The sequence below is a fragment of the Callithrix jacchus genome, chromosome 3, assembly GCF_049354715.1.
Source record: "Callithrix jacchus isolate 240 chromosome 3, calJac240_pri, whole genome shotgun sequence".
Classification (NCBI taxonomy): Eukaryota; Metazoa; Chordata; class Mammalia; order Primates; family Cebidae; genus Callithrix; species Callithrix jacchus.
In genome coordinates, this window is record NC_133504.1 from 77,053,628 (window position 1) to 77,066,333 (window position 12,706).

At 35.8% G+C, this 12,706-nt stretch overlaps 1 protein-coding gene across 4 annotated transcripts in view; it reads left to right on the plus strand.

Annotated features, from left to right (window-relative positions):
- PRDM5 (PR/SET domain 5) overlaps positions 1 to 12,676 on the plus strand; it is a 238,092-nt gene extending 225,416 nt beyond the window's left edge. For all 4 annotated transcript variants that reach the window (XM_002806650.6, XM_035293034.3, XM_035293035.3 and 1 more), the window contains one exon: positions 9,012 to 12,676. In XM_002806650.6, coding sequence (XP_002806696.1) covers positions 9,012 to 9,176 — 165 coding nt within the window. In that variant the 3' untranslated portion in view covers positions 9,177 to 12,676. The remainder of the gene's footprint in view (positions 1 to 9,011) is intronic.
- The last annotated feature ends 30 nt before the right edge of the window (positions 12,677 to 12,706 follow it).

Genomic DNA, 12,706 nt, shown 5'->3' on the forward strand with positions numbered 1-12,706 from the left:
AACTCTTTTTTGCTCTCCCTCATTTTTAAAATGAATGTTCTTGCATTTATCTGATTTATACAGAGCATCATTTGGAGTCTTTTACTGACTGCATTCAAGTTCATGAAAACAGCTTTTAACGTCTGGGTAGTCAGTTTTACAACTGTGACATCAGATACTCTCTCCTGATATTTAATCCTGTACTCTGGCTCTCATTCAGCAAGCTGCTGGATTGTTCCATCTCATCTCCAATGTGGAGCTTCTAGGACTTCCGTAATTCAGAGCCATTATCAATGATTTCAGGATCTTGCTCAACTTCCTATTTTTTCCAGCCTGCCTTTGCTCTCATTTTCCCCTGTGACTGTGTAAATGGGCTTGCGCTTTGTATCCCTCCCACCACAGTGGCAAGCTGAACTGTCTGAGAACCTTTCTCTATTTTCACAGTGATTTTTAATTTTTTTTTAGTGGTGTTAGCCAAGCAAATGGAAAAAGTAGGGTGAGCTCACATATCTCTGTTTGAAATAAGATATTTTAGCAATAGTTGGCCTTTGGGAGGGAGGATAGACTCTGAACCCAGACTGTGTGGGTTTAAATTCTAGAAACACTACCTAGTTCTTTGAACCTGTGAAAGCTTGTTAACCTTTTGTTTTCATTTTCTTCTGTAAAATGGGTTTAATAGTAGTACTTGTATCTACTTAAAAAGGTGGTTGTAAGGATAAGCAAGTTAATATTTAGAAATTGCTAAGAGTGGCTCCTGGCACATGGTGAAGCTGTAGGATAGTTAACCCTAGGCCTGGTGATGGACACTGTGATGGAATAGTAGACAAGATGCCATGTTCCATGCTCTCATAGAATTCACATTCTTGTGGAATATAACATTAAACAAATACATGAGACCAGGCATAGTGGCTCATGCCTGTAATCCCAGCACTTCGGGAGGCCAAGGCAGGAGATCGCTGAAACCCAGGAATTCAAGATCAATCTGGGCAACATAGCAAGACTCCATGTTTACAAAAAAATTAAGAAAGAAAAATTAGCTGGGCATGGCAGCACACTCTTGTAATCTCAGCTACTCAGAAGGCTGAGGTGGGAGGATTGCTTGAGCTTAGGAGGTCAAGGTTGCAGTGAGCTATGATCAGACCACTGCACTCCAGACTGGGTGACATAGAGAGACCATGTCTCTAAAGTAAAACAAAAACAACCAAATACATAAATAAACATCTAATTATAATTCATGATAAAGGCTGGGAAAGAGACGGAAAAAAAAGCCATGAGGCTGTGAATGAGTAAGTTACTGAAGAATTCTCTGTGAAAGTGACTCTAAGTAACCTAAAAGATTCGAAGAATCAGCCATGGGGAAAAGTGCATTTCAGGAGAGGAACAGTATGACTCGAGGCTGGGAATGGGCATGGGTGAAAGAGAAGGCTGGTGGAGCTGGAGCACAGTGAGGGAAAGAGAGGGGTGCAGGGTGAAGTCAAAAAGAGAATTGGAGGCTTTGGAGCCACATTAAGAAATGTATTGTGAATCTAATTTCAGTAAGAAGCCATTGAAGAATTTGGTATCCATTGTTCATGTTGACATTGGATTTGGAGAAGGAGTGAGAGAAATATAACATGAGGAATAAATGTTAAATCTTCTTTATGATTATGAATTCTAGTATATACTTATAGAAACAATTTAGCATTTCTTTCACTTTAAAATACTCTCCATAGATACTTTCTTCAATTTCTCCAGGATTATTCTTTGGGGGAACTTATACTGTCCATAGAGTTTTAATCAATCAATCAGTGAATCTATCCCCCATTATTTCTTTAATTTAAGAAATATTTCTGGAGTGGCTACCCTTGCCCTCATGTTCCTTAGTTTAACAAGGAGACAGACATAAAAAAATAACACCAATTATGAATGACACTTGAGGAAAGTGTTGTGAAAGAAAAGTAAAGCCTGCAATGAGAGCATTTAAAAGACAACATCACCTGGCAGATGTTTCACATGGGCTTCCTAAGGGTAAGAGTAAGCTGGGTAAAGAGAAGTGAGAAAGTTCTGAGGCAGGAAGCCCAGTGGTATCTTCAAGAACCTGCAGGAGAGCTGTTTAGTTTGGCTAGAGCTCAATGATTACCCTACAAGCAGTGAAAAACCATGGAATAATTTTAGGTAACATTGTGATACTTATGTTTTCAAAAAGTCATTTCAACTGTTACGTGGAGCATGGACTGGAGAAGATGAGGATGAATGCAGAGAGATTTAGACAGTATTTAGCAGTGCATTACTTTTGGCCTGTGTGAGAGTGTCATGCACATTTCAGGGATTACTTGCATGCTTGCCCCTATGCAAAATGCAAGTAATATTTCCTATTTGTTGAGACAATGAGATGCCCCCCATAATTCCAAACATTTCGTGCAGAAAGGGGAAATTGTACCACCTCTATCTGAGGATGATTGAAGCTGGCTATTGTAATTACCTAGGCTTTAGTTTTCAGAGTGAGAACATGTACATCCCAGCAGGCATACATGACATCCATTGGAAAATGGGAAGAAAACATTACCACTTTGATTCCCATTTATTTTGTTTTTTTTTTTCAATTTTTATTTTAGATTCAGAGAGTACATATGCAGGTTTGTTACATGGGTATATTGCATGATGCTAAGGTTTGGGGTACAAATGATCCCATCAGCCAGGTACTGAGCATAGTAGCCAGTAGTTTTCAACCCTTGTCCCCTGCCCTCCTTCCCTGCTCTACTAGTCCCCAGTCTCTATTGTTACCACCTTTATGTCAGTGTTTAGTTTCCACTTATAAGTGAGAATATGCAGTATTTGGTTTTCTGTTCCTGCATTAATTCACTTAGGATAGTGGCCTTCAGCTGCATCCATGTTACTACAAAGGACATGATTTCACTTTTTTAGCTACATGGTATTCCTTGATTTATATGTACCACATTTTCTTTATCCATTCCACTGTTCATGGCACCTAGGGTGATTCCATGTCTTTGCTACTGTGAATATTGCTGCAATGAACATGTAATTGCATATGTCTTTTTTGTAGAATGATTTGTATTCTTTTGCATATACACTCAATAATGAATGGGACTACTAGGTTGAATGGTAGTTCAAAGTTCTTTTAGAAATCTCCAGACTGTTTTCTGCAGTGGCTGAACTAATTTACATTCCCTCCAACAGTGTATAAGCATTCCCTTTTCTCTGCAGCTTCACCAGCATCTATTGTTTTGTTGACTTCTTCACAATAGCCCTTCTGACTAGTGTGAGATGATACCTCATTGTGGTTTTGATTTGTATTTCTCTGAGGTTCAGTAATGATGAGCATTTTTTCATGTTTGTGTCCACTTATATGTCTTCTTTTGAGAAGTGTCTGTTAATGTGTCTTGCACATTTTTAATGGGGTTGTTTTTTGCTTGTTCAATAGTTTAATTTCCTTACAGATTCTGGATATTAGAACTGTTGGATACAAAGTTTGTGAATATTTTCTTTCATTCTGTCAAGTGTCAGTTTATTTTATTGATTGTTTTGCTGAGCAGAAGCTCTTTAGTTGCATTAGATTTCACTTGTGAATTTTTGGTTTCATTGCAATTGCTTTTAGAGAACTTACTTGTAAATTATTTCCCAAGAACTATGTCCAGAATGGCCTTTCCTAGGTTTTCTTCTAGGATTTTTATAGTTTAAGCTCTTACTTACATTCATTCATTCATTTATTTATTGAGACAGAGTTTCACTCTTGTTACCCAGACTGGAGTGCAATGGTGCAATCTCGGCTCACTGCAACCTCCGCCTCCTGGGTTCAGACAATTCTCCTGCCTCAGCCTCTTGAGTAGCTGGGATTACAGGCATGCATCACTATGCCCAGCTAATTTTTTTGTATTTTTAGTAGAGACGGGGTTTTACCATGTTGACCAGGATGGTCTCGATCTCTTGACCTCGTGATCCACCCACCTCGGCCTCTCAAAGTGCTGGGATTATAGGCTTGAGCCACTGCGCCCGGCCTCTTACTTACATTTAAATCTTTAATTCATCTTAAAATTAATTTTTGTATATGTTGAAAGGTAGGGATCTAGTTTCATTTGTCTGCATATGGCTAGCCAACTTTCCCAGTCTGTTTATTGAATAGGGAGTCCTTTCTCTGTTGCTTATTTTTGTTAACCTTGTCAAAGATTAGATCGCTGTAGGTGTGTGACTTTATTTTTGGGTTCTCTATTCTGTTGCATTGGTCTATGTGTTTGGCTTTGTTCTGGTATCCTGCTGTTTTAGTTACTGTTGCCTTACAGCATAGTTTGAAATTGGGTAATGTGATGCCTTCAGCTTTGTTCTTTTTGCTTAGGATTGCTTTGGCTATTTGGGCTTCTGTTGTTGTTGTTGTCATTCTATATAAATTTTATAATAGTTTTTTCTAGTTCTCTGAAAAATGATATTGGTTATTTGATATTTGATAGTAATAGCATTGAATCTGTAGATTGCTTTGAGCTGTATGTCCATTTTAATGATATTGAGTCTTCTAATCTCAAGAGCATGGAATATTTTCCCATTTGTTTGTGTCATCTGTGATTTCTTTTAGCAGTGGTCTGTAGTTCTACTTCTAGAGATCTTTCACCACCTTGGTTAGATGTATTCCTCAGTATGTATTGTATGTGGCTATTTTAAAAACAGGAACAAAATTAAACATTATCATTAAATAGATGATTTGACTTTGGTGCCCTGGCTTGGGCACTGTTGGCCTGTCTCTTTTGAGGTGCAGTATCACATGTGATCAAAGTGAAAAGCGTCAATTCCATGGTGGTGCTGGTTGGCTGACAGTCCCAATGCACTTCTTTGCTCTCAGTGCACTGTTAGAATTGCAATTTGTGTCTGTTGGATTAACAGAGATATGGATTATATTACCTGTTTTTAAATAAAATAATGCTTACGAAATGAACAAGTGGCCAAAAGAAGCCTGTACAGAAACCTCAGACTGAAAATAATATTAATGATATAAACACAAGGTAACAAAAAGAAAGCAACATAGTTAATACTACTAGTCTGTAGCAGTTTGAGATAAAATACAGTGACATCATCATATGTGGTAAGAAGTAAGTCAAAAATGGAAATTATTAAGGAGACATCTGAAATACATATATATTTGCCTATATATTTGTTAAAGATGACTCTGGCCCTAAATATGTATCCCATCTTAAAATCTTGCCTAGTGAAAATATAAAGCCATAAATATTAATTTAGCATTAAAATATCTATTTCATCTTTATCTTCAAATTTTTATGTCTGTAATAACATATATTAATACAGTAGAACATAGTATGTTTTAGTTAAAAATACACATACTACAGTTGCATGTTGCATGCTAAAATATTTTCTTAATGAGAGAGAAGCACTGGTCTAAGTAAGCAGTTAGTGTCTCTGACTCAGGTGGTAGCAGTGGAGATGGAGACCACTGGGTGTCTTCATGTCTTTGAGTAAAATGTGCAAAGAAGAACCGGTGGAACTTTGTGATTAATTAGATAAAATGGGAAGAGTGAGACATTGGCTTAAGGTTAACTGCCACATTTGCAGTCAAACCAGGTGGAGGGTGGGACCATTTTTTGAGACTTAGGTTTGAGAGGCAAGAACTCTGAGTTGAGTTTTAGACATAGTAAGTTTGTAGTACCAGTGAATTATCCAAGTGGTCAGTTAAATACTCCACTGTCGATATCAGAGGGGGGACTGGATCAGAAATGTTACTTGCTACTAGTGATCTCCATATATGTGGTAACAAAAGGCATGGATATGATTAAGATCACCAGGGGAGAAAACACATAGTGAATGGAGAAGGCCAAGGGTTGGGCACTGAAATGCAGACGTAGGATGGAGGAAAAGCCTATACCAGAAAACAAAGGGGAATAAAAGGCCAGAGAATTAGAAGGAAAACAAGGAGAGTAGGTCATCATGGAAACTAAAGGAATGACAAGGGAAAGTGATCAGGCATGTCCAACGATGCCAAGAATTCATGTTAAATGAGGGCTCAGAAGTGCCAGGAGTAAGCAATGCGCAGATTATCCATAACATTTTAGAGAGCTGTTTGGAGAGTTCAGAAGTCCCAGACAGAAGTCTGATGTGAATGGTCTTGCTGCTAAGTGAACATGGACCCATCACCCAACTAACTGTATTTTTTCATTCCAAAATATTTGCTTTCTGATTATGAAAATGTGCTTTTTAATTAGAGAAGGATGAAATACAGAGACAAATGAAGACAAATAAAATGATCCCCCATTTCCCAACCAGTGTCAACTAAATTAATCTATTGATATTTCCTTCATATACTTATTAATACAGATACAGTTACTTTTATTTCAATATTGTAGACTAAGTCGGATTAATCTTATTATTCTGCTTTCTTTTCTTTACATTTCTTCTTGCCTTTAAGTATTTTTGAAATTTCAATTTTGGCTGGATGTGGTGTCTCATGTCTGTTTTCCCAGCACTTTCGGAGGCCGAGGTAGGAGGATCACTTGAGCCCAGGAATTTGAGATCAGTCTGAGTAACATGGTAAAATCTCATAGCTTAAAAGTTTTTTAAAAATTAGCTGGTCATGATGGCATCCACCTGTAGTTCCAGCTATTCCAGAGGCTAAGATATAAGACCAGGGAGATTGGGACTGCAGTGACCCTAGATTGTGCCACTGCACTCCAGCCTGGGCAACAGAGAGAGATCTTGACTCAAAAAACAAAGATTAGTATTTTTAGCAGCTGAAAAATATTTCTGCATCTGATGATATCAAAATGAATATGCTCATTAACTTTAGCCAAGTAAGTCCTTTATAATTTTCACATATATATATTATACTATATGAGCATCATATATATAAATCTTTGACTAGGAGACATTCATAAAAGTGATACTCCTGGTTCTTCAAAGGCTTGCTCTCTCTCTCTGTCTATCCAAGATTCTTTGAGGATGTACTGCTTAGTACCCATTATACTCTTTCAACATCATTTTGTGCACTTTCACACAAACTCTAATCTGTCTTTTAAAATTGTTTGTGTATTATATTTGTAAATGTATTTCTTAAGTACAGTATGTGTTTGCATTTTGCTTTTTATCCTAATTGAATCTTATCCTTTAACAAGCATAATTAATACTTTTATATTGATTATTATAATTTATATACTTTGTAGTCTGTCATCGTATGTTATGCTGTTTCATGTTTCCTGGGTCTTTACCCTTTTCCTCTGATTTTTGCAATGTGGACTTGGCTTTGTTTTACAGTTGCCTCAGATACTGACTTACAAAGCTTATGCTTACAAACTATTCCAAAAGAAAAATGTCATTTCCTGAGATTAATTGGCTGCATGATATTTGTTTTTGGAAATTACTTGTTTGCAAAGCCACTGGTCTATTCCAGGGGACTGCCACTCTTTAGAACAGTGGTGTTTTCTTTATATTCCACTTGTGTTGGACTTGTCTTTCTCTCGTTAACATTTGTCAATTCTTTCCAATATGCTGAGGAAGATGAAAGAGAAAAATAATGTGCACTGACAGTTGAGTGTCTGCAGTATAGTCCTTATTTACAAAGAGTATTTTGTTTAATCTTAATCATCCTGTGAGGCAAGTACATTGTCATTTTACAGGTGAGGTAACTAAAGATAAAAGGCATGCTCGGTCCATTTAATGTCCTTAGTAAATAATAGAGTCAGAAATTCAAACTCAAGGTTGTTCTTTGACAAACACTTATTTAGTGCTTACTCTATAGAAATTGTCGTACCCTTTAGGATACATAGGGGAATAAACTACACGAAAATCCCTGCCCTCATGGAGCTGAGACTCTAGTGAGTAGAGAGAGACACTAAACAAGAGAGGAGGTAAACACATTGGGAAAGAAAGTGACAAGCCCTGTGTAAAAAGTAAATTTGAGCAGAGTAAAGGAAATCCAGAAAGGGTGACAGGTTTCAGTTTTAAATTGGGAGGTCAGAGCAGGCTTCCTTGGAAAGAGATCTGACTCTGTGGCTTATTTTCTTTGTACCACACTATACTGCTGCTGCTGCTGTGTTAAAATTCATTATTATTGGATTACCTGCTCCTTACCAAATTAGGGGCCAAAGGCTTTCTGAGTTTCTTATTACTGTGAATGTAAATCTTCTTTCCTCCATAAAGAAAGAGAGCAAGGATTTTTTTTTTGTTGTTCTGTTTTGTTTTGCTATAAGATTTTTCCAAGCCTAACCTCATTTAAAACTCCAGCTTTCTTTACAGTATTTTTTACAAGCAATTTCCTCTCTCATTATATTTTTCATGGTGTTTTACTTATTTAACATGTCTTATTTCACAACAGATATGCTTTTGAAGAGTTTCATGTCAGTGGAATTTTTGTGAATACCATCAAATTTTAAATTCCATTTTACTTTTTTGTAACTTGGATAATTGTGCCTTGCATTTTCTGTGTTAATATTTTTAGTTACAGGGCTGTTTCATGCATGTTGAGCCAGGTGGGTATGTGGCAGAGCTTATATAAAATAAACTTGTTACCTTCCTTAGTTACACAAAATGTATATTAGAAATAATAAATGAAATAGCAAGCAATAAATTTCTGCTTATGATACTTAAAACAACATTAGCTTTTTATTTTACAAATGGTAATAAACTGAGGGGATCACCAGTGAGAAATGTCTTATGCCCTTTAGGTTATTGAGAGAGATGCCATCTAGACCATAAAGCGTTTTGCTTCAATAGTTTACAAAATGGCAAATACATTCCATTAGGATAAGAAAGGTATTGTTGCCCCAGGGAGTTGTTTCTCTGGAGACATTTAAATCCAACAGTTGGGAAAAGGAAAGGGTGATTGAGGTACAAAGGACACTTATTAAATGCAGTAACTCATTGATTTTCTTTGCCCAATAGTGTGGGTGTTAATGTTTGTTTATTCCGTGAGTGATTTTTGTTTTTATGCCTGTTACTACATATTTAATCATAGAAATTTGCATAATATGTATTATAAATGATAAATTGGTGTATCTTCAGGTTTTTCAGTATAATATGGTTGGTCTTTGGGTCTTTTCTAGGTTTGTGACTTGGCTTTTAGCCTGAAGAAAATGCTGATTCGACACAAGATGACTCATAATCCCAATCGTCCACTGGCAGAATGCCAGTTTTGCCATAAGAAGTTTACAAGGAATGACTACCTCAAAGTGCACATGGACAATATCCATAGTGTAGCTGACAGCTAATGGGGGCTGTAAAGGAATTAAACTATTCAGAAAGGCTCCTAATATGAATCCCAGATTTTTCTCACCTGATCAGCATAACAGAAGTAGCCAAAAGTAACTTACTGGTCTCATAGTTCTTATTTGCCTACATTTAGAGTCTGTGATGCATATGCAACCAAAAAGAGTCTTATTCTTACTGAATGGTATAAATGGGGAAAAAAAATACAAGTTCGTAGCCTTGCAAAATGCAACTTGTGCTCTCTCTCATAAAAATGGAGAAAGGAGTCATGGCTCTCTTTCTTGGCCATCTCTCTGTAATGAAGTTTATTAATATACTTTCCTAATAGGCCTCTTTACTTTATTGTTATTCTTTGTGTGTATGTGTGTCTGTATGTGTCTATGTGTGTGTGCACTCACTTGCAAATACTGGTTGTTGCAGCTGGTTTTACCAATTTAAATAGAAATAAATCAAGATATCCAACTATTTCTTTGCAGATAAGGGTAAGAATAAGAGTTATCAAAGTCTCAAGTGTAATAGGAAAATAAATACTTGCTATTTTATAAAACAAATCAAGAATTGATCTTATCTACTAAATATGCAACAAATGAGTTTAAAAATAAAGAGATATTTGATAACTAAAACATCTATCAAAATATTGCTCATTTTAGAGAATTCTTAGGAAGCATTATTTACTCATTCAGATGCAGACATTCATGGTCTGGGATACTTTTATAAATTCTACACAAAAAATGATTGTCACATTTAAACATTCATCAGGCTACCCCTCTTGAATTTAGACCATTTTGCTTTAGAAATTAACAGTATACCAATATATGTAATTAAAAATAGAAACCAAATAGATTCTCCATATTTGGTGACAGAGGGCAGAACAATAGTGACATTTCCACATTATTTATGATCAATATAGCCCTTTCCCCTGTCCTTCCATAAAAGTGCACAGAACATGTTAGTGCAGATACAGTCCTTAGAGCATTAACATTCCATTTTGCAAAAGACATTTTCCAGAATTTTGGCAGTAGGTAATTCTGAAACACTTTTGAATTACCTTCAATCATCCCTCATAATTAGGAATCCAGAATACAAAGTACAAACCTGGCAATTGTTATGATTGAAACTGTCACTAATGCTTAAGGGAAATTGAAGCAAGAAACAACATTTCTTCCTTTAGGTTATATTTCAGCAAAATACTTAACAGTAACATACAATGAACAGCTTGTTTAGAGAGATGATATGATACAATATAATAGTGATGTCAAAATAACCTAGAGGAATCCAAAAAACCAGAAAAACATTAAAATGAAGCCCAACTCATGAACTTCTTTAACTGGAACCCACTCAAAAGCGAGGAAGTATAGTTTTTTGTCTGTTTCTTTTTCTTTTTGAGACAAAGTCTCTCTCTGTTGCCCAGGCTGGAGTGCAATGGCATGATCTCAGATCACTACAACCTCCACCTCCCAGGTTCAAGTGATTCTCCTGCCTCAGCCTTCTGAATAGCTGGGATTACAGGCACACACCACCACACCCAGCTAATTTTTTATATTTTTAGTAGAGACAGGGTTTTGCCAATTGGTCAGGCTGGTCTCAAACTCCTGACTTTGTGATCCACCCACCTTGGCCTCCCAAAGTGGCGTGAGCCCCACCTCACATGCTGGTAGTGTGAGTCACTGCACCCTGCTGGAAGTATAGTTTAAGGAAGTTATTTGGTTCTAATGAGTTAAGAAGAAGGGTTATCTGAGATGCAGTTCTTTGACTTCAGGAATCTCATTTTAGAATTCTATTCATGCCCAATTCCAGTTTTAAAAAGAAAGATTCAATATATACATTTGAATGTAAAATACTAAATTTGAAACTCAGAGATAACTTTTAAAAAATATAAATCCTAAAATTATAATTTAGAAGATATTTAAATATAGTTATATGTAGTATTTTATATCTGAAATTATAGACTATTTTATAAAAATAAATTTTGGTCTTATTTCTCACTATGTCATTTGTTGCAACAACATATTTTTAGATCTAAAGTGTTTTCCATTTAATATTGTAGTGTGTTTAATATCATTTGAATATAAAAAGACATCTGTAAAATTTGGTAGTGTGTATTATTTAAACACATCCTGTATATTCCTTTGAATGCTGCTTTCTCTACATAGGATGCTTTATATCCCAATTATTTGATGAATGTAAAACTTGAAAGGAGTTCAAATACCAATTTTGTGTAATCAACAATGAGTCACAATTCACACAGCTGCTGGGGAAATTACCCTGAAAACTGGTGTTGCTATACCATGGAGTAAACGGATAGGGAAGAGGTGCTGGGCCTTATCCTGCTGAAAGTTTATAGGCAAGGAAATACTTAGAAAATAGTGTAGAAGGACCTACAACAAAGAGTGGTACACCACTCTCTCCTTTCAGAGGACTGAAACAAAAACAAGTCCTTAGAAGACTATTTGTATGCTGTAAATTGTTTATCCAAAAGACAAGTATTTACAGATAGTTTCAGATATATTAGCATTTGCTTGCTAAAACTTTTTCTTTTCCAAGTCCTGAACGAATAAAACTTTTAAATTACTTAGTAATAACCAAAAAAGAGAATATTTTAGGCATGATTATTAAAAGCATAGATAGTCAAAGAGGAAAAGTCTTACAGGCAAGCTGAAGTTCAGGTACCTACTTCAAAGTGTCGTTTGTTTTCTGCTGTGAAGGATTTTGACTGGGAAAAGACCCGACTCTTGGGTGCCTCTAAAGTCTAAGTAATAGAGTCCTAGAAACTGGCTAAGTTATTTTAAGAGATAGTCAATAATGTGGGTGGTTTCAGATACCCTTTGTAATCACTGTCTTTGTATATTAACACTTAAGATGTTTGTGTATTTTTAATTTGTCTTTGTTTCACAATAACTGGCTTTTATTTTCCTTTTCATGGTGTTTGTTGCCTACATAAAAGCATTTATTAGTTAATCATGATCAGCAGTTGCAGCATAAAAGTCTTCATTGGTAATATATTCTTGGGGTTACATAGTATAGTTAACATGTTATTTCAAGAAACATGAGTGTGTGTGCGTGTGTGTCTAAGAGTATCACTTAGATGCAGTACTTACACATGCAAGTGCATTACTCTGCTCAAAGATCTTCTGACCTATCGCAGTCAACTCGTGCATGAGTATGAACATGTATTATATGGAAGGTCTTACAGCTTTAGTTTCTGTTTTAGATTTTATATGCTGCTTCCTTTCTCAAACAAAAGCTGGAAAAGAAAAAGGATAGGTACTAGAAATATTCATTTTTTTTCTCTTCACAAATCTAAATGTTGCTTATGAAAACTCATCTTAAGAGTCATGAATACATGGAGGTGGGTAGATAGGAAATGTGCCTCTTTAAACCCCTAAAATTTTACCACTAATATTGACATTTGTTTGCATGTATATAAATGGAGCATGTGTAAATACAGAATTCCAATCGCATTTTTTATTATAAATCTATAATAAATCTATATAAATCACTACCAGGCTTGGTGTTAGCATTTTATTTTAGT